The 27,947-nt window shown below is 41.4% G+C and overlaps 1 protein-coding gene across 1 annotated transcript; it reads right to left on the bottom strand.

Moving 5' to 3' along the window:
* Positions 1-1,237: 1,237 nt before the first annotated feature.
* calr3b (calreticulin 3b) lies at positions 1,238-22,418 on the bottom strand. The gene is made up of 9 exons (XM_061920847.1): positions 22,198-22,418; positions 21,816-21,917; positions 10,717-10,920; positions 10,551-10,645; positions 7,209-7,418; positions 3,315-3,428; positions 3,095-3,238; positions 2,924-3,016; positions 1,238-2,006 (listed from the first exon to the last, which is right to left on the bottom strand). The coding sequence occupies exons 1-9, from the start codon at positions 22,283-22,285 to the stop codon at positions 1,809-1,811; spliced, it is 1,248 nt and encodes a 415-aa protein (XP_061776831.1). The 5' UTR covers positions 22,286-22,418; the 3' UTR covers positions 1,238-1,808.
* Positions 22,419-27,947: the final 5,529 nt, after the last annotated feature.

Below are 27,947 nucleotides of genomic sequence, written 5' to 3'. Positions count from 1 at the left end.
ATATGACGACATTCATTCAAATTTACTATTTTAAATTTGTGATGTATTTGTAGTTAAGTTTGTTTCCAAGGACGACCATCCATCGGTACTTAATCTTAAAATTTTCAAATTCAACCAATTTATAGTGAAGGCTCACAACTGTATGTTTTTTACGATTAAAATTATTATTTTATATAGTATTATAGTAAATATAGTATTATTATTCCAGTACTTTCGAATCGTAAAAATGGTGGGCGTGTATCATAAGATGATTGACAATTGCTTCAGCCTGTAGGAACATTTCCTGCTTGGTTTTAATTGGACAATTTCACAAGTGGGCGGCTACTCAACGTTGAGAACACGTAAGCGACTGCCGACTTTTTATAAAGTTTTAATGAAGAATGGGGTGTGCTAGTCCCGAATTTCAGGCATTCATAGTTTAAAAAAATACTGTTGACCATAAAAAAAGGAGAATTCCCTGACTGGGAATCAAACCCGGGCCGAGCGCCGAATCCTAACCACTAGACCAGGGGTCGACAACCCGCAGCGCTGGAGCCGCATGCGGCTCTGTAGCGCCGCCCTAGCGGCTCTCAGGAGCTTTTTCAAAAATATATGAAAAATGGAAATGAGGGGAAAAACATATTTTTTGTTTTAATTTGGTTTCAATAGGACACACGACACAAATCTCCCTAATTTTTATAAAGCACGCTGTTTATATTAAACATGCTTCACTGTTTCAAGTAATTGGCAAGCACCGTTTTGGCGGTCCTTGAACTCACCGTGGATTGTTTACATGTATAACTTTCTCCGACTATCTGAGACGTGTTTTTTGCCACTTTTTTTTCCTGCCTCATTTTGTCCACCAAATTGATAACGTTGTGCATGAATGCACAAAGGTGAGTTTTGTTGATGTTATTGACTTGTGTGGAGTGTGCTAATCAGACATATTTGGTCACTACATGACTGTAAGCTAATCGATGCTAACATGCTATTTAGGCTTGCTATATGTACATATTGCATCATCATGCCTCATTTGTAGCTATATTTGAGCTCATTTAGTTTCCTTTAAGTCCTCATAATTCAATTTATATCTCATGACACACTATCTGTATGTATTATGGCTTTTAATTTGTTGGGGCTCCAGACACATTTGTTTTTGTATTTTTGGTCTAATATGGCTCTTTCAACATTTTGAACTTGCACTAGACAACCAAGGATCGTGGTAATGGATGATCGTATTTACCAATAAATACAGAAGTGGAATCTGACAACTTTATTAAAAATGTTGGTATAATCAAACACAATTGGGCAAAGTACTCCATTAATAATAACTGGGCAAGAGTTGCTTCAAAAGACAGTTGAACACAGAAATGAAAACTATTATTTAAATCATTTATAAAGACATGGAAACCAAATTATTAAATTTGCACTTGCCTTGGAACAGGACGTGGATGTATCAGTACCAACAATGAATTAACATTCTGTTTAGAAATGACAGGGTTTTCCCCCCAAGTGATTGGGGTTTTCCGCATTGATTTTTATTTGAAATTCATGTATTTATCTTCACACAACAACAGAGTGTAAATATTGAAAATATAAATGTTTTACACCAAGCCATTTTTAGAGAGGCTGGAGCACGTGACGTAAAGAGATTTGAAATTCAGCGCATTACCAGAAGTTGTGAGACAAATGACCAGAGTGACAGAGCTTTTCCCCTCCCGCACTACATTTCAAAGGTGTTGTTATTTTAAGGGTGAGGATGCACAGCAGCCATGATATCCCTGGAATGTACACAGGAGTTTTATCTTTAAAGAAAATCTGTGACCTCCTTAAAGCTCATCTTTAAGCTTTGCATCCTCTTCTGAGAGTCCTTCTTCCTCATCCTCATCTTCTTCAGCCTCCTCCTCTTCTTCCTCATCATCATCATCATCTTCCTCGCCCGCCTCGGCATCCTGCTCTTTGGTTTTCTCCTCCTCTTCTTTTCGTTTCAAGTCGTCTTGCTCCTGCTTCATTTTTCTCTCAGGTTCCTGCGTGGATAAAAAGGTAATTAGGGATTTATTCTTGCTTACCGTATTTCCTTGAAATATAGTATGCGCCTGCCTAGAATTACTGCCGTGTCAAACTTGTTTCGCCAAATAATTAGCACATGCCTAGAATTTCCGCCGGGTCAAACTCGTCCCGTCATGAGTGACACTTCACCTGTCATCATTTTCAAAATGGAGGAGGCTGATTTCAATCATTTCAAATCCCATAAAGGGAAGAAGATTAAGAGCTATTCAGTAGGATTTAAGGTTTAAGCTATTGAATATGCTAAAAAGAACAGTGAGCAGCTATGTTTTATTAATATACCGTAGCTGCGTGTGTCAAATATGAATCATTGAATGACTCCTGCCTCCTGGTGGTAGAGGGCGCTAGTGATCCTTATTGCGACAACTCGGCTGCAGAAGAAGTGACAACAAGCAGCGATCATTTATTGTTTCCTCTCGCTTGCACTTTTAACATGGAGGATTACATATCTAAAATAAAACAGTTTTCTAAAATGGACTTTCGATCGAAGCAAGAGGTAATAAAGGAAGATCTCCATCGAGACAGTCTTAAAACTGAAGAAATATAAGGAGGACTTCTATAAACAAGTTATCGATGCTTTTGATCAGGAGCTGCGCATGGACTTCATTAATAAGCAAAGGTAAGACCATAACGTTTTTTTTATTAAATGTGCTTTTCATGATGGTATCCTTACATCACACTCAAATTTATTAGCACAGGCCTAAATTTACCACATGCCTTTGGTAAGCGCTGTAGTGAGAAGAGGTTTTAAAATAATTAGCGCATGCTTGCCTTTAGTAAACGCCGGAGTTAGAAGAGGTTTTAAATTATCGCCCCGGCGGAAATTCAAGGAAATACGGTAATATCTGATAGAAAATACAGAGAGTAGAGCCGGTACCTTTGTGACACCCCACGTCTCGTTTCCAATGTCCTCGGCTTCCTTCACGTCATCCGTGATCACAAAGTTGTCAAAGATGGTGCCGGATTTCACCTGAGATTTTAATCAAGACCAACAAATTGCATCAGTAACATGTAAACATCAGTAACTGTTGTCATATTAAAATCATACCTGCCAAAGGTCAAGACCAATAACACCGACGTTGCCAAATTTGTAAATGGCGGCGTCAGGACTGTATTCCGGATTGTCGATCTCAGGGTGTTCCCAGGTTCCTTTGTAGTTGGGATTGTCAATTTGCTTCGGTTTCCATTCTCCCTGCAGCGGCAAAGGATGTTTGTTCTATTTGTTGGCCTGACAGTTGGCTAAAAAACAGTCTCTGTTTAAAGGCTACCTTGTACTCTGGGTTGGGAATCATGGGTGGCTCCCACTCTCCATCCATGTCTTCGTCCCAGTCCTCTGGCTTTTTGGCATCGGGATCGGGGATGTTCTCGGGTTTGTCCCAATCCTAAAGGAGGAAAGTCAAGGAAACATCTTTAAAAAAAACTGTCTGCCTCTCGCCATGCTATATTTTAGGGCAGGGTTTTTTTTTGAAAATATTCTAAAAATAGCAGCAATTCAAAAATCCTTTATAAATATATTTATTGAATAATACTTCAACATAATGTGAATGTAAGTTCATAAACTGTGAAAAGAAATGCAACAATGCAATATTCATTTTTGTGGACATGTTCCATAAATATTGATGTTGAAGATTTCTTTTTTTGTGAACAAATATTTATGGAAAGAAGTTGAAGAATCCAGATGGATCTCTATTACAATCCCCAAAGAGGGCACTTTAAGTTGATTACTTCTATGTGTAGAAATCTTTATTTATAATTGAATCTCTTGTTTATTTTTCAACAAGTTTCTAGTTATTTTTATACCTTTTTTTCCAAATAGTTCAAGAAACACCACTATAAATGAGCAATGTTTTGCACCGTTATACAATATAATAAATAAGAAACTGATGACATAGTACTGTATTTTACTTCTTTATCTCTTTTTCAACCAAAAATGCTTTGCTCTTATTAGGGGGTACTTGATTTAAAAAAATGTTCACTCACCACTGTTCTAGGGGTTTCCCGATACAACTTTCTCAAGTCACGTCTAATATAAACCAAAACTGATATTGACCCGCTACAACATCAGCATAATTCATAGGTCATGTTTTCATTATTTTGTAGGGTGGAATGTTATAAAAGGATGGATCAAATTAGGACTGAGCGATATGGCCTTTTTTTAATATCACAATATTTTTAGGCCATATTACGATACACCATATATATCTCAATATTTTGCCTTAGCCTTGAATGAACACTTGATGCATATAATCACAGCAGTATGATGATTCTATGTGTCTACATTAAAACATTCTTCTTCATACTGCATTAATATATGCTACTTTTAAACTTTCATGCAGAGAAGGAAATCACAAAAAAAAAAAATCACTATTGTGTTGATCTGGAAATGTTTGCCTCAGCATTTTGATGGTGGGGCGTACGGCACCTAATAGAGATGTTGATATGTTGAGTAAGCACTCTTCATTCTCTAGTGGGTGACTTTTCAAATGATATTAGCAGTAATGCTACTTTTTATAGCAATGCTTTTGCCCCACACTTGGACAAATTACGGTTGTCAGTTCGACATATTCCCACTTGAAGCCAAACGATGGACCCCCTGTCGTTTTTCTTGGGAAAGAATTCTCCCTTCATTTGTTACCCACTCTCGACACAGCTAACGTAACTATGCTGTTACTTCTCTGCTCCGCGAGGGCGTATACGTATGTGACGTATGACGTGACAGTATGTGACGTGTAAAAATACGTATGTGACGTATGACGTTATAGTATGTGACGTATGACGTTATAGTATATGACGTATGTAAGGTGCGCTTGCGGTCTGTGAGAAGGAGACACAAGAGTGAGGAGAGCCTGTAGTGTAATGCCAGCAGCTAAAAGCAACTGCGTGAGAATGTATACTCCAATATCACCATATAGTCATTTTCTATATCGCACAGAGACAAACCCACAATATATCGAGTATATCGATATATCGCCCAGCCCCAGATCAAATGATAATTAAGGCACAATGGTAGTGGAGTGAAGTAGTAAATTATCTTCTGCCGACAGCTAGTGGTCACAATAATTCATGAAGTAAAGTTCATGGTGTGGTAATTTGAATGACGGACAGGTTTGTTACTGGTTACCAATATGCTTCTGCCTTGTAGACTTTGTGTAAGTAATATGTAAATATGATTATTTGATACTTATTTATATTTAAAAATGTGCCAATTTAGACTCCAATATTGTTCAATGTCGGAAACCAATTACGTATCTGTCTATTACCGGACACCTTCAATGTTAGCTACTTCTTTGTTTATAATGTCTATTTTCTGCTGGATCTACTCTATTTTATGCGGCAGATGTTACATATACTGTTCTGATTTAAACTTTTATTATAGATTGTACAGTACATATTCCGTAAAATTGACCACTAAATGGTAACACCCGAATAAGTTTTTCAACTTGTTTAAGTCGGGATCCACGTTAAACAATTCATGGTACTATTGTACATGGTAATTGTTATATATTGTATTTTTGATATAAACATTTCAGTATATATCATATACTGTCTTATATTATGTAAATATTACATATATCCATCCATTTTCTACTGCTTATTCCCTTTTGGGTCGTGGGAGGCGCTGGTGCCTATCTCAGCTACAATTTGGTGGACTGCGGTGTACACCCTGGACAAGTTGCCACCTCATCGCAGGGCCAACACAGATAGACGGACAACATTCACACAGTAGGGCCAAATTTTAGTGTTGCCAATCAACCTATCCCCAGGTGCATGTCTTTGGAGGTGGGAGGAAGCCGGAGTACCCAGAGGGAACCCATTCATTCATATATGTTATATTTTATATTGCTACTGCGGTAAATTTTTTGTCTATTTTATACCTGCATTGTCCTTTCCATCCCAACACTTTCCATACTTTGTAACTGAGCTACTGTGGAACAATTTCCCTTGTGGATCATTAACGTTTGTCTAAGTATGTTTAGCTTGTGTGCTATTGCGTGCTTAGCTGTTGTGTAGGCGCTAGCTCCGAGTAGCCTATACACCTACCATGTTTATCTTTTGTAAATGACTAAAATACAAGAAAAGACCAACCTTGTGTGCTTTTTGGAGGACATTTAGATGTTAACTGGCAGTACAGCTTTGCACAAGAAAACACTGCAGGACTGCCGCTTGTATCAGAACTTATTTCAGACATTTTACCTGCCAGCCCATGTAATAACATCCTTGATTTATTTCCTGATATACAACAATATTGGCTTGTGACACCCTTATTGCTGTATTTCCTTGAATTGCAGCCGGGGCGCTAATTAATTTAAAACCTCTTCTCCCTCCGGCGTTTACCAAAGGCATGCGGTACATTTAGGCCTGCGCTTCTAAATTTGAGTGTGATGTAAGGATGAAAAGCACATTTATTAAAAGAAACCTTATTGTGGTCTTACCTTTACTTATAAATGAAGTCCATGCGCAGCTCCTTCTGATCAAAAGCATCGATAACTTGTTTATAGAAGTCTTCCTTATCTTTCTTCAGTTTTAAAAGTGTCTGTCTTGATGGAGATCTTCCTTTATTACCTCCTGCTTCGATTGAAAGTCCAGTTTAGAAAACTGTTTTATTTTAGATATGTAATCCTCCATGTTAAAAGTGCAAGCGAGAGGAAAAAATAAACGATCGCTGCTCACTCTTGCTGCTTGTTGTCACTTCTTCTGCAGCCGAGTAGTTGCGAGAAGGATCACTAGCGCCCTCTACCAACAGGAGGCGGGAGTCTTTTAATGACTCATATTTGACACACGCAGCTACGGTATAATAATAAAACATAGCTGCTCACTGTTCTTTTTAGCATATTCAATAGCTTGGACCTTAAATCCTACTGAATAGCTCTTAATCTTCTTCCCTTTATGCGATTTCAAATGATTGAAATCAGCCTCCTCCATTTTGAAAATGATGACAGGTGAAGTGTCACTCGTCACGTGACGAGTTTGACCCGATGAAGATTCTAGGCATATGCTAATTATTTTGCGAAACGAATTTGACCCGGCGGAAATTCTAGACATGCGCTAATAAAAATAATATTTAGCGAAACGAGTTTGACCCGGCTGTAATTCTAGGCAGGCGCATACTATATACCCGGCGGCAAGTCAAGGAAATACAGTATATTCCTAATGATATATACCTCAGGCTTTCTGTCCTCTGGGTCGTCAATCTTGGCCCGGTCATCCCAGTCCTCAGGTTTCTTGGCTTCGGGATCCTTGATTTTTTTCGGGGGCAGCAGGTCCCAGTCCTCTTCCAGGCTGCCAGATTCCACCTTTTCATTGTCGATCTTCACCTCGTAGGTCTGATCGGGATTCAGGATCAGCGTGTACAGGTGGGTTAACTCGTCATCCTGAAAGACAAACATTTTGGGGGGGATTGGATTACACTGGAAGTGAGAAAACGGGGGCTTGGGGCTGATGAATAAAATACATGTCCTGGAATAACATAAATGATCCAATTAGTAGTTACAGTGTCCGACCTGAGATCGGTAGGTCGTGAGTTGAAACCCCGGCCGAGTCATACCAAAGACTATACAAATGGGAGCCATTACCTCCCTGCTTGGCACTCAGCGTCAAGGGTTGGAATTGGGGGTTCAATCACCAAAAACGATTCCCGGGCGCGGCCAGCGCTGCTGCCCACTGCTCCCCTCACCTCCCAGGGGGTGATCAAGGGTGATGGGTCAAATACAGAGGATAATCTCGCCACACTTTGTGTGTGTGGGACAATCATGAGTACTTTAACTTTTAAGTTTCATTATCACCTCTATCTAACCAACCAGCAGTCTCCTATAGTTAGTGGATATGTGGTCTACAAAAGCAAATAACCAATGAAGTCCTTAATGCTGCAAAATCAAACAGCATTGGCATTAACAGGATGACAGTAGCTGCATTTGAAGTACCATCAATATCTAGCAGCTTCTCTACAAACACTTCAAAATGATACTCTGTTTGCCGGAAAGTGGCGATGTTACACAAATGCCGTACTATTGTTTTTGTATTTATTCATCAGCATTAATGATGGCTGAGCAGTTCGTGCCTTACCGCTATTGCAACATTGGTTCTGATATGGCAGTGTTGTGTTAATATACTTGTCAATAAATGGCAATTTAGTCAAAGAAAACAAGATTTTTCTTTCCATTTTATCATGCACTCAAAATATTTATTCGACGTAGAAATACATACATTACTTAATTATATAAGGCAAATACAAAATACATTAATAAAAATAGAATAGTAATAATAAATATTGTAATGATTAAAAAAATAATCATACATAATTAGTACCCAGCTCTCTCGTTGGAGTCACACATTAAGAGTGTTACTAAAATGGCCTTCTTTCATCTCCGTAACATCGCTAAAATTCGTGCCATTTTGTCCACTAGCGACACTGAGATCATTATTCATGTGTTCGTTGCGTTTCCATTACTGTAACCTATTATTTTGGGGTCTCCCTATGTCTAGCATTAAAAGATTACAGTTTTTACAAAATGCGGTTGCTAGACTTTAGACAAGAACAAGAAAGTTTGATCATAATAGGCTTACACTGTATATACATACAGTATATACTACCAATATATACACCTATACTGTCTCACCAGCACTGGCTTACTGTGCACTTAAAATGTGACTCTTAAGGTTTTACTACTTGCGTATAAAATACTACACAGTCTAGCTCCAGCCTATCTTGCTGATTGTATTGTACCATATGTCCCGGCAAGAAATCTGCCTTCAAAGAACTCCGGCTTATTAGGGCTCCAGTACTCTGGAATGCCCTCCCGGTAACAGTTAGAGATGCTACCTCAATAGAAGCATTTAAGTCCCATCTTAAAACTCATTTGTATACTCTAGCCTTTAAATAGACACCCTTTTTAGACCACTTGATCTGCCATTTCTTTTCTTTACCACTCTGCCCACCTCTCCCTTCTGGAAGGGGGGGCGCAGTCCGGTGGCCATGAATGAAGTGCTGGCTGTCCAAAGTCAGGACCAGGGGTGGACCGCTCGCCTGTGCATCGGTTGGGGACATCTCTGCGCTGCTGACCCGTCTCCGCTCGGGATGGTCTCCTCCAGGCCCCACTATGGACTGGACTCTCACTATTATGTTAGATCCTCACTATTATGTGAGATCCACTATGGACTGGACTCTCACTATTATGTTAGATCCTCACTATTATGTTAGATCCACTATGGACTGGACTCTCACTATTATGTTAGATCCTCACTATTATGTTAGATCCAATATGGACTGGACTCTCACTATTATGTTAGATCCACTATGGACTGGACTCTCACTATATTATGTTATATCCACTATGGACTGGACTCTCACTATTATGTTAGATCCACTATGGACTGGACTCACACTATTATGTTAGGTCCACTATGGACTGGACTCTCACACTATTATGTTAGATCCTCTAAGGACTGGACTCTCACACTATTATGTTAGATCCATTATGGACTGGACTCTCACACTATTATGTTAGATCCACTATGGACTGGAGTCTCACTATTATGTTAGATCCACTATGGACTGGACTCTCACACTTTTATGTTAGATCCACTATGGACTGGACTCTCACTATTATGTTAGATCCACTATGGACTGGACTCTCACTATTATGTTAGATCCACTATGGACTGGACTCTCACTATTATGTTAGATCCACTATGTACTGGACTCTCACTATTATGTTAGATCCACTATGGACTGGACTCTCACACTTTTATGTTAGATCCACTATGGACTGGACTCTCACTATTATGTTAGATCCACTATGGACTGGACTCTCACTATTATGTTAGATCCACTATGGACTGGACTGACTATTATGTTAGATCCACTATGGACTGGACTCTCACTATTATGTTAGATCCACTATGGACTGGACTGACTATTATGTTAGATCCACTATGGACTGGACTGACTATTATGTTAGATCCACTATGGACTGGACTCTCACTATATTGTGTTGGATCCACTATGGACTGGACTCTCACTATATTGTGTTAGATCCACTATGGACTGGACTCTCACTATTATGTTAGATCCACTATGGACTGGACTCTCACTATTATGTTAGATCCACTATGGACGGGACTCTTACTATTATGTTAGATCCACTATGGACTGGACTCTCACTATTATGTTAGATCCACTATGGACTGGACTCTCACTGGCGGTCCTCTCCAAAGTTTCTCAGTCATTCACATTGACATCCCACTGGGTTGTAAGTTTTTCCTTACCCTTATGTGGGATCTGAACAGAGGATGTTGTTGTGGCTTGTGCAGCCCTTTGAGACACCTGTGATTTAGGTCTATAAAAATAATCATTGATTGATTGATTGATTGACAGTAAATACATAAGAAATGTATTCATTTACATTATAGAAATACCAGCTTCGATCCAATTTACCTACTCCTTTTTGTGGTTCAGGCTATAACTGGAGCATTGGCAATATCCATACTTTAAATGTCAAAATTACCTTGCACTTAATTTCCTTCTTGATGAGGTGATTCTTGCCCTTGTAGTTGAAAATGACGTGGACCTTTTTGGTGCTGTAGCCGCAAATATCGGGGCCTGTGTTTGTGGTGAATGATCACAATCAGAAAACGCTGTGTAACTACATTCGGGGGGCGGTTGTGACTTACCAAACATGATGTAGTACGAAGAATCCCCGTGCATGGCCGTCTGATCCAGGTCGGCTGGGAAGACCTTGACGTAGCCGCCGCCGCAGTCGATTTTCTGCTCGTGCTTGACGGTGAACTGGATGACCAGGCTCTTGCCCTCGTTGCTGAACGGCTCGAAGCGGGCAGAGGTGGCATAGAATCGGGCATCCTGGCTTGTCTGGAGCCCTATGCAAAACAAAAAGGTAATTTGCATTAAAACCCAGACGTATAATGTGCTTCCCCCAATGGCGGCCAGCGACTTTTAAATTTGCTTAACTGCAGAGTTACAGGTGTTTATCAGGGATTATTGTTCACATTTTAATATTATTAGATACTACTCAGAGGAGCCAGATGAGGTGGTTCAGGCATCTGGTCAGGATGCCACCCGAACGCCTCCCTAGGGAGGTGTTTAGGACACGTCCGGCTGGTAGGAGGCCACAGGGAAGACCCCAGGACACGTTGGGAAGACTATGTCTCCCGGCTGGCCTGGGAACGCCTCAGGATCCCCCGGGAGGAGCTGGACAAAGTGGCTGGGGAGAGGGAAGTCTGGGCTTCCCTGCTTAGGCTGCTGCCCCCGTGACCCGACTTCGGATGAGCGAAAAAAGATGGATGAATGGATACTATTCATCAGTGCTTTATTTTACATGAAAAGTAAAAAAAAAAAAACATTTACTCTAAAGTCGTATTCTATATTTAGTGTTGGTGCTAGGTAATCTCAAAATGGGGTCCCAAGATGGGGTCCCATTTTTTTGTAATCGTATTGAAAACAAATGATAAATGCATGCCTTATCTTGTTATACCTCACATTCTATATTGTGTTTTGGAAAAAGGTTGTCATAACCGGTAACTCGTAAACAAAATAATACAAAAGAAAACACAGTTTTATGCACACGTAAATCCATTCAGTTAAACATTCATTCACTTTCTTCTTTCCTCAATGGATCTAAACTTTACCGCTGCCAGTAGTTTATTGTATATTTTTATTTAATAAGTTGTAAGTGTGGCCCTGCGATGTGGTGGCGACTTGTCCAGGGAGTTCCTCGCCTTCCGCCCGATTGTAGCTCAGATAGACACCAGCGTCCTCCGCTACCCCGAAGCGGTAGTAAATGGATGGATGGAAGTTGTAGGTGTATTTATTTCAGTATAAAAAGTGTAAAACGTTTTATTGCTTCGGTCATTTTAATTTTCCTGATGGAACTCTCCTGAAAGAATCAATAAAGTACTATCTATTAAATTATGAGAATCATGTTCCAGGGCATACATCATTTAACACGTAAATCTCGAGTCTACATCAAGTTCAGATCCATCCATCAATTCTAAGTTGCTGTTTTTTTATGTTTGCTTGCTTGCTTTCTGCCCTTTTTGTCAAAGAAAACATATTTTTTATGGCAAACACACAACATGCAAAATCTTCCACAACATTTTTTTTTCAAAGTGAAATATTTGTAATCAGAGCCTTGGATAGGTCAATAATTCATAATAACCTAGATTTTGATTCAATAATATGACTTGAGCTATGACAGTTTTAAAGAAAAAAACAGCTTTGTTTTATTAGTCAACATTGCATCCATCCATCCATTTCCTACAGCTTGTCCCTTTAGGGGTCGCGGGGGTAGTCAACATCGCATCTTTTCCTAAATGACATTTCACCTGTAAGCTTTTTTATTCCACTTTTGTTTGTTTTAATAGTATTTATAAATGGTTGATTTATATAGGCTAGTAAGGTAAAGTTTTGTACCTGACTAGTTTGGACTACCTTCCTTCTGCAGCCTTCATCAGAGGTGTCACTAGGGATGATGTTTGATAAGAAATTATCGAGTTCAAACCTATTATCGAATCCTCTTATCGAACCGATTCCTTATCGAGTCCAGATAGGTTGTTGTACATGGAAAAAAATATATATATTTGGTTTAACAAAGGCTCACTTATATTATATAAGAAAAAAATAAAATCTAATAAATATTGACTGTTACCCCCCTGAAAAAATAAAATAAAATAAATAAATATTGACTGTTGTTACCCAAAGTATATTTAGTGGGATTTTTCAGAAAAACAAATATAAAAAGTAACAAAAACAACCTGTCTTTGTGATCACTATAGGTGTATAAATAATAATATAGTGTTAAATAAAATCAGTCCCTTGGGCACAAAACTGAAAATAATACAGCTCCCCAAAAAGTGCACTTCTGCTACTATTTGACATAAATGTTTGTTATGATGCTTTGACATTTTTGCACTTTATTTCTTTATTGAAAGAAAATTCTATGAAGAAAAAAGTTGTTTGCAAATGTGGTTACAATGCTAAAATATGAAAAGTTAAAGCTAAAAAAAGAAATACACTATATTGAGTTAACATTATTTCTTTATGAGCTAGGGCAGGGGCGCTCACACTTTTTCTGCAGGTGAGCTACTTTTCAATTGACCAAGTCGAGGAGATCTACCTCATTCCTATTTATAATTTATATTTATTTATTTATGAAAGAGACATTTTTGTTAACAAGTTAATGGTGTTTAATGATAATACAAGCATGTTTAACACACAGATTCCTTTCTTTCATGAAGACAAGAATATAATATAAGTTGGTGTATTACCTGATTCTGATGACTTGCATTGATTGGAATCAGACAGTGGTGCTGATAACGTCCGCATTTTCAAATGGAGGGGAAAAAAAAGTCCTCCTTTCTGTCCAATACCACATGAAAGTGGTTGGATTTGGCATCTCATTTGTCCAACTTGCATACTCCTTTTTAAACACTTTGTTATGAGAGTAGCATATGTGTGTGGCCCTTTAATGTCTGGCAGCAGGTGAGTGACGTCAGTGACTGTGCGGGTGGGCAAGCAAGTGAGAAAGCGGTCGCTGAGGGCGGGGGAGAAATACATTGGCATCAAACTCCGTAGCTTGCTAGCTTGTGCACGCTAGCTTTCTGAGACTCTTATTTTGTTAGCACAGGCAGGATGAAACAGGTCTTTTATGGTGAAGACAGGAACTGTGCAGTCGGTCTTTAGAGTTTTGACAGTAAGTACGGAGTCTCTAGAAATAAAATGTGTTTCTCTGCATCCGACCTGTTAGTGATTTTTTTCTTAAATATGAGCTCACAGCAGCCAGCGTCATCTCACAAGATCCTCGGGTGCCGAGAATGTCAAACAACTGACGAAAGTGAAGTCTGGGTATGATTGATGATTGCTCATTTTTATGTCTATTTTTTAATGCCTGGCTTGAGATCGACTGACACACCCTCCGAGATCGACCAGTCGATCTCGATCGACGTAATGCCCATCCCTGAGCTAGGGAATATAACGAATACACTACCCAGCATGCAACGGGAGTGACGGTAGCCCCGAAAAGTGTTGTTAAATGTCGTCACCCGGCAGTAAACGTCAAGAACTGAGCCAACATGCCTGGTCTGCATTATTTATAATTAGACTGACAACACATATACAGTGCGACTTTGCTTTGTTTACAAGGAAAGAAAAACAAAAGTTAAAAAAGGGGGATATGTTGTATATATATGTATGTGGTTGTTATGTTTCCGGTTGGTCGTAAAAGTGTTGGTCCTGTGTTTGTACCCTGCTCAAATCTCTCAGTAAAGTTATTCATTGGATTATGTCTTTTGTTTTGAACTTTATTACACCTTGGAGCGCTTTTTCCCGCCCGTTTTCCTGCTTTCGCTATCTGCACCAAATGACTGAGCTACGTGACGTCGTTTCTTGTGATGTCTCACGGAGCACTTATGGTCGGGACGGATTCGAATAAAGAACCAACTGTTTTTCTTTACTATAGTGGTCTAGATAACGGGTACCGGTAATCAAAAAGGGGTTCGAGTCCGAGGACTCGGTTCTTTTCTTATCGAACCGGGAAAACCAGTTTCGAGTATCATCCCTAGGTGTCACGTGATGTTATGGATTTTTCCATCCCACCACTTTCGGTGTCCCCTGGCACGCGCCGGGGGTAGGGCATGGCGCCCCCTGTCGCCTGGATGTCTACCAAACGGCCGGCGCTATCCTGCAGGACTGTGTCCCAGGTGTGGGATAGTTGGTAGGCTCCTTTGTCCCTGTTGACAGTCTTCAGGTGGGATGGAAAAATCCATATAACACGTCACCTCCGGGCCACACATTTGACACCCCTGCCATAGATAAATAATTAAATCTGATAAGTCTATCGATAAAAGGCAGAAGCTGGCGACGCATGCACATTTATAATAGCGCTGAGTCAGCATCTCTGCTTCAGTAATGACGGTGATGACGTCACAGTCAGCGATGCGAGCGACACTTGCTAACTTGTCAGCCACTTCTCCAAGAGACTCCTCTTGAACACTCCTCACACAAGAACACTTCAAAAAGCACATATTTGCCCCGTTTGTTGACCTGCAAAGTAACAGCTAGCCTGTCCTCCAACGATGTCGATCCAGCGGGAGATAAAAGTGAAGTTTCCATGGACTCACAAAGACTAAAACAACTCATTTACTGGAGACATGGCACAAGATGAAGTGAAAAATATTGACTTTTCACTCACTTTAGTGTTTACCATGAAGTCTTTCTTTTGACAGCCCCTCGCGGTAAAGTTGTCCCAGTGCAAACTGGAGCAGTATTTGTCATTGATAAAACTTTCAGCGGATCGAATTTGTACCGGAAAGATCATTACTTGGAAGACGACCAATAAAAAAAGAAAAAGGGAAAAAAAAGAATGGTAAATTCAGGAAATTCACGTTCTTTCTGATTTCAAAGTGTAAAAAGACACAAAAAGTGCGTTAACGCCAACAGGGACTGTATTTTCCAGACTGTAAGCCACTATTTTTTTTTCACAGCGCTTTGAGCTCTGCGGCTTATGAAACGGTGCATCTAATTTATGGATTTTTCTTCACTTATGGACATAATGTTGTATATTCAAGAAATCATTTTCATATTACGTTGACAAGAGACACTAGAAAGGTGTATTATTTATTGTTTGTGCTATGGCACCGCATCTTGGGACAGGTCATTTCGGGGGAGGCGGGGTGCTGTAGCCTCTCAGCTGCATTCGGGCGGAACCCGGTGTACACCCTGGACAAGTTGCCACCTCATCACAGGGCCAACACAGATAGACAGACAACATTCACACACTTAAATTTTTTTATCTTTTTATTTTTTAAGTATTTTAGTGTAAATGTGTGTTGGTTTAGTAATCGAATCATTGATTAAATTGTTCGATAGAGCAATCGAATCGAAGACACATTATAGCCTCAAAACATCCATTTTCTACTGCTTGTCCCCAATTTTAAATAAATTAGCTAAAATAAAGATTTTTCTGTTTGTCATAACCTCCATTTTTTTTATAGTAAATGCACATTATCAACCTTAACAGTGCACTTCTATTTTCCATCTATCCATTTTGTACCACTTGTCCCTTTCAGGGGGGCGGGGGGTGCTGGAGCCTATCTTGGCTGCATCCGGCGGAAGGCGGTGTACAGCCTGGACAAGTCGCCGCCTCATCACAGACAGACAACATTCACATTTTTTATTTCCTTTTTTTTTTTTTTTAACTATTTCAGTGTAAATGTGTGTTGGCGTTAGGGCTACGGCTATCAATTATTTTAGTAATCGAGTAATTGATTAGTTTGTTCGATATAGTAATCGAATTAAAGACACTCTATAGCCTCAAAGCATCCATTTTCTACCGCTTGTCCCTTTCATATTTTAGACTAAGCTACAGATTTTTCTGTTTGCCAAAACCTACATATTTTATAATAAATGCACATCGACACTGACAGTGCACTTATATTAAATTTTTTTTTTTTTTAAGTATTTTAGTGTAAATGTGTGTTGGCGTTAGGGGTGCGGCTATCGATTATTTTAGTAATCGAGTCATTGATTAGTTTGTTCGATACAGTAATCGAATGAAAGACACTCTATAGTCTCAAAGCATCCATTTTCTACCACTTGTCCCTTTTATATTTTGGACAAAATATTTTTCTGTTTGCCATAATCTTTATTTTTTATAATAAATGCACATTGACACTGACAGTGCACTTATATTTTAAAAAATAATTAATTTATTTTTTTTAAGTATTTTAGTGTAAATGTGTGTTGGCGTTAGGGTTGCGGCTATCGATTATTTTAGTAATCGAGTCATTGATTAGTTTGTTCGATAGAGTAATCGAGTAAAAGACACTTTATAGCCTCAAAGCATCCATTTTCTACTGCTTGTCCCTTTCATATTTTAGATAAATTAGCTGAACTAAAGAGATTTCTGTTTGTTATAACCTTTGTTTTTATAATAAATGCACATTATCAACATTAGAATAGAATCGAATAGTTCATTTCTATTTATTTTTTTTAAATATATTTTAGATAAATTAGCTAATCTAAATATTTTTCTGTTTGCCATAACCATCGTTTTTAATAATAAATGCACATCATCAAGATTAGAATAGAATCGAATCGTGCACTTCTATTTTATTATTATTTTTTAATAGAATCGAATAGTGCACTTCTATTTTATCATTATTTTTTAATATTTTAGATAAACTAGCTAATCTAAAGATTTTTCTGTTTGCCATAACCTTCATTTTTTATAATAAATTCACATCATCAACATTTGAATAGTATGGTGCCCTTGTATTTTATTTTAAAATAGAATAGTGCACTTCTATTTTTTTTTTTTTGTAAGTATTCTAGTGTAAATGTGTGTTGGCGTTGGGGCTGCAGTAATCGATTATTTTAGCAATCGAGTCATTGATTAGTTTGTTTGATAAAGTAATCGGATAAAAGACACTTTATTGCCCCTTTCATCCATCTATTTTCGACCGCTTGTCCCTTTTGGGGTTGCTGGAGCCAATCTCAGCTGCATTCAGGCGGAAGGCGGCGTACACCCTGGACAAGTCGCCACTCCATCACAGGGCCAACACAGACACTTTAGATAAATCAGTTAAACTAAAGATTTTTCTGTTTGACATAACCTTCATTTTTTATAACACCTGCACATCATCAACATTGACAGTGCACTTCTATTGAATTTTTTTATCTACTTTTTTTTTAAATGAAGTATTTATGTGGTGACACTCCCGTAAAAATGCAATTTATATATTATGTGCATTTATAAGAAGAAAGAATAAAGGTCGTCAGCAGAGTCTGTTTATTTCAACTAGAGATGTCTGATAATATCGGACTGCCGGTTTTATCGGCCGATAAATGCTTTAAAATGTAATATCGGAAAATATCTGAATCGTTTTTTAAATTATCAATATCTGTTTCAAAAGCTAAGATGTATGATATTTCGAACACCACTGTGTACATAGAAGTAGGGAGAAGTCCAGGGCACCAATAATTGCGTGCCGCCCCAGTCACATAATATCTACGGCTTTTCACACAAACAAGTGAATAAAACGCATACTTGGTCAACAGCCATACAGGTCACACTGAGGGTGGCCGTATAAACAACTTTAACACTGTTACAAATATGCGGCACACTGTGAACCCACACCAAAACAAGAATGACAAACAGATTTCGGGAGAACATCCGCACCGTAACAACAAACACAACAGGACAGATACCCAGAACCCCTTGCAGCACAATATACACCATTCCCCCTCGAACCCCGCCCACTTCAACATCCTCATGCTCTCCGAGGAAGAGCTAGTCCCAAATTCCAAGCTGCTGTTTTGAGGCATGTTAAAAAAAATAATAATGCACTTTATGACTTCAATAATAAATATGGCAGTGCCATGTTGGCATTTTTTCCAAACACTTGAGTTGCTTTATTTTGGAAAACCTTGTTACATTGTTTAATGCATCCAGCAGGGCATAACAACAAAATGAGACATAATAATGTGTTCATTCCACGACTGTATATATTGGTATCGGTTGATATTGGAATCGGTAACCAAGAGTTGGACTATATCGGAATAAAAAAGCCATTATCGGACACCTCTAATTTCAACAATTTGTCCTAAAAGTCACATTGAGACTAAAACGTCTATTTTAACGCAATGATTTGAGTAATGAACACATTAATAGATTAATTACCCGATTATTAAAAAGATCGAGAGCTGCAGCCCTATTAACTTTTTTGCTAGAATATTACGCAGGCCAGTAAAAAAAAAAAAACAAGCTGGGCCACATTTCTTGAGCTGTTTATTTATTTTTTAATCTCTGCCATTCACCACCACAGAGATCATGGCACTCATACACCATTGCTGTCATATAGGCCTACTGAAATGAGATTTTCTTATTTAAAAGGGATAGCAGGTCCATTCTATGTGTCATACTTGATCATTTCGCGATATTGCCATTTTTTTGCTGAAAGGATTTAGTAGAGAACATTGACGATAAAGTTCGCAACTTTTGGTCGCTAATAAAAAAGCCTTGCCTGTACCGGAAGCAGCAGACGATGTGCGCGTGATGTCACTGGTTGTAGAGCTCCTCACATATGAACATTATTTAGAATCATGGCCACCAGCAGCTACAGCTATTCGGACCAAGAAAGCGACGATTTCCCCATTAATTTGAGTGAGGATGATAGATTCGTGGATGAGGAAATTTAGAGTGAAAGACTATTAAAAAAAAAGGCGATTGCCATGGGAGCGATTCAGATGTTATTAGACACATTTACTACGATAATTCTGGAAAATCCCTTATCTGCCTAGTGTGTTGCTAGTGTTTTAGTGAGATTAAATAGTATCTGAAAGTCGGAGGGGTGTGGCCACGGGTGTGTTGACCGCCAGAGTCTCTAAGGGAAGTCACGCATCTGCAGCAGGACAGAAGCTCCGCTGATGTCTCCGGTAAGAGCCGACCTTTTACCACAATTTTCTCACCGAAAACTGCCGGTTGACATGTAGTCGGGATCCATGTTCACTTGTTCGCTCTGATCCATAGTAAAGCTTCACTTTCGGGAATTTTAAACAAGGAAACACCGGCTGTGTTTGTGTGGCTATAGGCTAAAAGCTTCCCGCCTCCATCTTTCTTCTTTGACGTCTCCATTATTAATTGAACTCATTGCAAAAGATACAGCAAGACAGATGTCCAGAATACTGTGTAATTATGCGATTAAAGCAGACCACTTATAGCTGTGATCGGTGCTGGATCAAAATGTCCACTACTATCCGTGACGTCACGCGCAGGCGTCATCATACCGCGACGTTTTCAACAGGATACTTAGCGCGAAATTAAAAATTGCAATTTAGTAAACTAAAGCGGCCGTATTGGCATGTGTTGCAATGTTAATATTTCATCATTGATATATAAACTATCAGACTGCGTGGTCGCTAGTAGTGGCTTTCAGTAGGCCTTTAAACGTTTAATAGAAGCACAAATGTATCAATTGAAGCTTTCTTGTAATCGATTTAATCGTCGCAGCCCTCGTTAAAGGCCTACTGAAACCCACTACTACCGACAATGATGAAATATTAACATTGCAACACATGCCAATACGGCCGCTTTAGTTTACTAAATTGCAATTTTAAATTTCGCGCGAAGAATCCTGTTGAAAAAGTCGGTATGATGACGCGTGCGCGTGACGTCTCCGGTTGTAGCGGACATTTTGTTCCAGCCCAATCCCAGCTATAAGTAGTCTGCTTTAATCGCATAATTACACAGTATTCTGGACATCTGTGTTGCTAAATCTTTTGCAATTTGTTCAATTAATAATGGAGACGTCAAAGAAGAAAGATGTAGGTGGGAAGCGGTGTATTGCGGCTGCCTTTAGCAACACAAACACAGCCGGTGTTTCTTTCTTTACATTCCCTAAAGATGACGGTGAAGCTTTAGTATGGAACAGAGCGGCCAAGCGAACATGGTTCTCTACCACATGTCAACCAACAGGTTTCGGTGAGATAATTGTGGTAATAAGTCGGCTCTTATTGTAGACATGAGTGGACCTTGTGTCGTTCTTCCTGCAGCTGTCAAAGAGGCAGTTGTGACTCTCTTGGCTCCTCCGTGGCGGTCACCACACCCCTCCGACTTTCAGGTATGACTATATAATCTCACTAAAACACTAGTAACACAATAGGCAGATAAGGGATTTTCCAGAATTATCCTAGTAAATGTGTCTAATAACATCTGAATCGCTCCCACTGACCTCGTCTTTTTTTCTTTTTCTGGTCCAGGGGTAGGGAACCTATGGCTCTAGAGTCAGATGTGGCTCTTTTGACGACTGCATCCGGCTCTCTGATAAATCTTAGCTGACATTGCTGAACACAATAAGTAATGAATAATTCCGCTGGTAATCAGTGTTAAAAATAACGTCCAAATTATAAAACATTCTCATGCATTTTTAATCCATCCATGCATTTTCCAATCGCACCTGTTCAAGAAGTTGCATTAATTGTAAGAAGTATTATTTTTATTATTGGTTAGCTTTAGAATAACAATGTTATTAAAAAGAATAAGGGACTTATTATACTCTAAAAACGTTGGTCTTAAAAATGGACGCATTTAGTTGTATTCAATGTTAAAAAATATTACCGTATATGGCTCTCACAGAATTACATTTTGAAATATTTGGCTTTCATGTCTCTCAGCCAAAAAGGTTCCCGACCCCTGTTCTAGTCTTTCACTCTCACTTTCCTCATTCACAAATTTTTCATCCTCACTCAAATTAATGGGGAAATCGTCGCTTTCTCGGTCCGAATCGCTCACGCTGCTGGTGGCCATGATTGTAAACAATGTTCAGATGTGAGGAGCTCCACAACCCGTGACGTCACGCGCACATCGTCTGTTACTTCCGGTACAGGCAAGGCTTTTTTTATTAGCGACCAAAAGTTGCAAACTTTATCGTCGATGTTCTCTACTAAATCCTTTCTGCAAAAATATGGCAATATCGCGAAATGATCAAGTATGACACATAGAATGGACCTGCTATCCCCGTTTAAATATTTCAGTAGGCCTTTAATGCGTTTATTGCACGGTGCTTCCTAGTCAGGCACTGCAAGAGTAGTTTTGCTTTCTCTTTCATAATGCGCCCAACTGCAATTCAACAAAAAACTTTAAAAAAAAAAAAAAAAAAAGTACCCTAATGACATCAATAAAAATGTCAAAGAGTGACGTTACCTTTACTTGGAAGGCACATTTTCTTAATATGCTCACCTTTGATTTTAATATGCTCACCTTTGTCTTTTTCAGCGTCTCCATAGAAGTTGCCAGACGTCAGTTTCCACTCTCCGTAGTCAGACTTGTGTTTGGAGTCCACCCAGCGACTTCTCCATTCGGCTGAAAAGACACGTTGAAGTCATTTAGAGCACCCCCCCCTGCCACCCCGAAAGGGACAAGCGGTAGAAAATGAAAAATTTACAGAAGGGCCAATTACACAATGAAAAAAACGCCCACTCGACGACACAATAATTAGCTATATTTGCTAGCTTAGGGCAAATATAACGAATAAAATTGTAAAAAAAAAGAGCTTTAAGATACAAATGGGTACGAATAGAATATAAATTAAGGACTATTATAAATAAAATTAGTTAATTCCATTTCTGCACTTCCACCTTACCGCCGTCCGTGAACTCCTCACGAAAGTAGACCGTCGCTTCCGCGCAGCACGCTATTAAAAGCACCGCGACAGCGCTCAACATTTGCATTTTGCCCTTTTTTTTAATTATTATTATTCTTTTTTAGCCTTAATATCGGCTAGAGATGTGTTGTCCTTCCTGGGAGGTCTGGCCGGAGAGACTCACGGTTGTAGAGGAGAGTGACTTTCCAGAGCTCGCTCAAGCTAACAGATGTCCGCCCGCTATTGGTGGACAACAGCGGCCGTGTGGACCAATCACAGTCGACCACGAAACACTGCTTCCTCCCACAGTCTGATCCAGGATCAGCGTGTACGTCATTTACAGCGAGAGCGCGTCACCACCCGTTGAACTAAGCCAAACTGTGCACTTTTTTTTAATTTTTGCATTCAATATTTCATTTTTATTACCTTACGTTCTTTTTTCTCCTCTCTGAGCTGCCACCTTACCGTGGTAGAGGAGTTTGCGTGTCCAAATGATCCTAGGAGCTATTTTTTTTTTTACCATTATTTGATTAACATGGACCCTGACTTAAACGAGTTGAAAAACTTATTCAGGTGTTACCATTTAGTGGTTAATTAATAATAATAATGGATTAGATTTGTATCGCGCTTTTTTATTGTTATATACTCAAAGCGCTCACAGAGAAGTGAGAACCCATCATTCATTCACACCTGGTGGTGGTAAGCTACATCTGTAGCCACAGCTGCCCTGGGGTAGACTGACGGAAGCGTGGCTGGCAGTTTGCGCCTACGGCCCCTCCGACCACCACCAATCATTCATTCACCAGTGTGAGCAGCACCGGGGGAAAAGGGTGAAGTGTCCTGCCCAAGGACACAACGGCAACGATTTGGATGTCAATAGGTGGGAAGCGAACCTGCAACCCTCAGATTTCTGGCAAGGCCGCACTACCCACTACGCCATGCCGCCCCCGAAATTGTACGGAATATGTACTGAACTGGTGGCAGAGGGGTTAGTGCGTCTGCCTCACAATACGAAGGTCCTGCAGTCCTGGGTTCAAATCCAGGCTCGGGATCTTTCTGTGTGGAGTTTGCATGTTCTCCCCGTGAATGCGTGGGTTCCCTCCGGGTACTCCGGCTTCCTCCCACCTCCAAAGACATGCACCTGGGGATAAGTTGATTGGCAACACTAAATTGGCCCTAGTGTGTGAATGTGAGTGTGAATGTTGTCTGTCTATCTGTGTTGGCCCTGCGATGAGGTGGCGACTTGTCCAGGGTGTACCCTGCCTTCCGCCCGATTGTAGCTGAGATAGGCGCCAGCGCCCCCCGCAACCCCGAAAGGGAATAAGCGGTAGAAAATGGATGGATGGATGGATGTACTGAACTGTGCAATCTACTAATAAAAGTACCAATCAATCAATCAATCAAATTGTCTGGGGGCTTTCATGCCCCCTGGTAGGGTCTCCCAAGGCAAACAGGTCCTAGGTGAGGGATCAGACAAAAAGCAGCTTGAAGACTTCTATGGAATTGCAACATAATGGACTCAGATTTCCCTCGCCCAGACGCGGGTTACCGGGGCCCCGCTCTGGAGCCAGGCCCGGAGTTGGGCCGCGATGGCGAGCGCCTGTTCCCATGAGGGCCGGCGGGGCACAGCCCGAAGAGGCAACACCGGTCACCTCTCCAGTGGGCTCACCACCCATGGCAGGGGCCATAGAAGTCGGGTGCATCGTGAGCTGGGCGGAAGCCGAAGGCAGGGCACTTGGCGGTCCGATCCTCGGCTACAGAAGCTAGCTCTTGGGACGTGGGACGTCACCTCACTGGGGGGAAAGGGGCTCGAGCTAGTGCGCGAGGTAGAGAAGTTCCGGCTGGATATAGTCGGACTCACCTCGAAGCACAGCAAGGGCTCTGGAACCAGTTGTCTCGAGAGGGGATGGACTCTCTTCCAGTCTGCCGTTGCCGCCAGTGAGAGGTGACGGGCTGGGGCGGTGATTCTCGTTGCCCCCCCCCCGGCTCAAAGCCTGCACGTTGGAGTTCAACCCAGTGGATGAGAGGCTACCTTCCCTCCGCCTTCGGGTGGGGGGATGGGTCATGACTGTTGTTTGTGCTTATGCACCAAACAGCAGTTCAGAGTACCCACCCTTTTTGGGTACACTCGAGGGAGTACTGGAAAGTGCTCCCCCGGGTGATTCCCTTGTCCTTCTGGGGGACTTCAACGCTCATGTTGGCAACGACAGTGAAACCTGGAGAGACCTGATTGGGAAGAATGGCCGCTCAGATCTAAACCCGAGTGGTGTTTTGTTATTGGACTTTTGTGCTCGTCACTGATTGCCCATAACAAACACCATGTTCAAACATAAGGGTGTCCATTTGTGCACTTGGCACCAGGACACCCTAGGCCGCAGTTCCATGATCGACCCTGTAGTTGTGTCATCGGAGTTGCGGCCTCATGTCTTGGACACTCGGGTGAAGAGAGGGGCGGAGCTTTCTACCGATCACCACCTGGTGGTGAGTTGGCTGCGATGGTGGGGGAGGATGCCGGACAGACCTGGCAGCCCCCAGCACATTGTGAGGGTCTGCTGGGAAAGCTGGCAGAGTCTCCTATCAGAGAGAGTTTCAATTCCCACCTACGGAAAAACTTTGAACATGTCACGAGGGAAGTGCGGGACAGTGAGTCCGAGTGGACCATGTTCCGCACCTCTATTGTCGAGGCGGCTGATGGAGCTGTGGCCGCAAGGTAGTTGGTGCCTGTCGGGGCGGTAATCCTAAAACCCGTTGGTACACACCAGCAGTGAGGGATGCCGTCAAGCTGAAGAAGGAGTCCTATCGGGTTCTTCTCGCTCATAGGACTCCGGAGGCAGTGGACAGGTACCGACAGGCTAATCGGTGTGCAGCTTTAGCGGTCGCGGAGGCAAAAATTTGGACATGGGAGGAGTTAAGGGGAAGCCATGGAAAATGACTTCCGGGCGGCTTCGAAGCGATTCTGGACCAGAAAGGGGAAGCAGTGCACTGTCAACACCATGTATGGTGCGGATGGTGTTCTGCTGACTTCGACTGCGGATGTTGTGGATCGGTGGAGGGAATACTTTGAAGACCTCCTCAATCCCACCAACACGTCTTCCTATGAGGAAGTGGTCCCTGGGGAATCTGTGGTGGGCTCTCCTATTTCTGTGGCTGAGGTTGCCGAGGTAGTTAAAAAGCTCCTCGGGGGTAGATGAGATCCGCCCGGAGTTCCTTAAGGCTCTGGATACTGAGGGGCTGTCTTGGTTGACAAGACTCTGCAGCATCGGACATCGGGGGCGGTACTTCTGGATTGGCAGACCCTCTCTTTAAGAAGTGGGACCGGAGGATGTGTTCCAACTATCGTGGGTTCACACTCCTCAGCCTTCCCGGTAAGGTTTATTCAGGTGTACTGGAGAGGAGGCTGCGCCGGATAGTCGAACCTCGGATTCAGGAGGAACAGTGTGGTTTTCGTCCTGGTCGTGGAACTGTGGACCAGCTCTATACTCTCGGCAGGGTTCTTGAGGGTGCATGGGAGTTTGCCCAACCAGTCTACATGTGCTTTGTGGACTTGGAGAAGGCATTCGACCGTGTCCCTCGGGAAGTCCTGTGGGGAGTGCTCAGAGAGTATGGGGTATCGGACTGTCTTATTGTGGCGGTCCGCTCCCTGTATGATCAGTATCAGAGCTTGGTCCGCATTGCTGGCAGTAAGTCGGACCAGTTTCCAGTGAGGGTTGGACTCCGCCAAGGCTGTCCTTTGTCACCCATTCTGTTAATAAATTTTATGGACAGAATTTCTGGGCGCAGTCAAGGCATTGAGGGGTTCCGGTTTGGTGGCCGCGGGATTAGTTCTCTGCTATTTGCAGATGATGTGGTCCTGATGGCTTCATCTGGCCGGGATCTTCAGCTCTCACTGGACCGGTTCGCTGCCGAGTGTGAAGCGACCGGTATGAGAATCAGCACCTCCAAGTCCGAGTCCATGGTTCTCGCCCAGAAAAGGGTGGAGTGCCATCTCCGTGTTGGGGAGGAGACCCTGCCCCAAGTGGAGGAGTTCAAGTACCTCGGAGTCTTGTTCACAAGTGACAGAAGATTGGATCGTGAGATCGACAGGCGGATCAGTGTGGCATATTCAGTAATGCGGACGTTGTACCGATCCGTTGTGGTGAAGAAGGAGCTGAGCCGGAAGGCAAAGCTCTCAATTTACCGGTCGATCTACGTTCCCATCCTCACCTATGGTCATGAGCTTTGTGTTATCACCGAAAGGATAAGATCACGGGTACAAGCGGCCGAAATGAATTTCCTCCGCCGGGTGGCGGGTCTCTCCCTTAGAGATAGGGTGAGAAGTTCTGCCATCCGGGAGGAGCTCAAAGTAAAGCCGCTGCTCCTCCACATCAAGAGCAACCAGATGAGGTGGTTAGGCATCTGGTCAGGATGCCACCCGAACACCTCCCTAGGGCACGTTTAACCGGTAGGAGGCCACGGGGAAGACCCAGGACACGTTGGGAAGACTATGTCTCCCGGCTGGCCTGGGAACGACTCGGTATCCCCCGGGAGGAGCTGGACGAAGTGGCTGGGGAGATGGAAGTCTGGGCTTCCCTACTTAGGCTGCTGCCCCCGCGACCCGACCTCGGATAAGTGGAAGAAAATGGATGGACGTTCATCTTTTGTACTAAAAACAACACCTATAAATGAAGACATTAACATTTTTGTCAGACAATATTTCGAATGTGCTCTTAATACTTTCAGAAATTGTATCAACAAACACTGAGGATCCAGTTTTACACGAGTACCACTTTATTTGCTTTTATTATCAAAAACCTCCGCTCCACTACCGCTTCTAGTGCCTTCAAAATAAGAGTTCAAGGCATATACTGTAAAACAGCTTGTAACACGAATTAAACATAATTGATTGATTGAACGAAGCTTTTATTAGTAGATTGGACATTACAGTACATATTCCGTACAATTAACCACTAAATGGTAACACCCCAATAAGTTTTTCAACTTGTTTGAGTCGGGGTCCACGTTAATCAATTCATGGTAAATCAAATCATTTTGCTGCTGTTTTCTTATTTATGTGGAATAAACACGAGGAAAACTTTTATTTTCTTTCTTTTATAAAAACCTCCTTGTCAACACTTCCGTTCGTAGCGCCTTCAAAATAAGAGCTCAAGGCATATACTGTATAACAGCTTTTAACAGGAACTTAACATCACAAACAGCGAGCCCCCCCCCAAAAAAAGGTTTTAATGGCTTATAGAAACAAAAATTGTGTAATTTATGATGAAACATTAAAAAAGTGGGACTAGTTGTGGGCTGAATGTTTCGGTATACACATGTTTTTAAAGGCACATTACAGTGTCAAAGTTAGACATTGAGATGAGTCCACAAAAGGGAGTCCAAATAAAATCGCAAAAAACTCAAAGCACATTTCGGACTAATTGACCCCACATTAAACACACGTACTTTTTATCCCAGGGTTTTTCCACATAATCTGGAAGAGTCTGAGCATGCGTATTGCTGTCGTCACAATATTTTGATGTTTTTATAATCACGACGACCAAAAGTTATGCGACGCGAGTGTGACGTTTTCAAAACAACAAAAAAAAACTATTACAAAGTACTCGCACTTGCAACGTAAACTCGTTTTTAAACGACGAAAAGAAGGATGACGTCACAATGAAGCACAAGACGGGCGCTCAAAGGCACAAAAAGGGGGCGTGGTCACTGAGGGGAAATGAATGTGCAAAGTTTGTGCTGATTAGCACACATTTTAT

This window comes from Nerophis ophidion, linkage group LG14 (genome assembly GCF_033978795.1).
Source record: "Nerophis ophidion isolate RoL-2023_Sa linkage group LG14, RoL_Noph_v1.0, whole genome shotgun sequence".
Taxonomy (NCBI): domain Eukaryota; kingdom Metazoa; phylum Chordata; class Actinopteri; order Syngnathiformes; family Syngnathidae; genus Nerophis; species Nerophis ophidion.
This window is presented reverse-complemented; position numbering and strand designations above follow the sequence as displayed.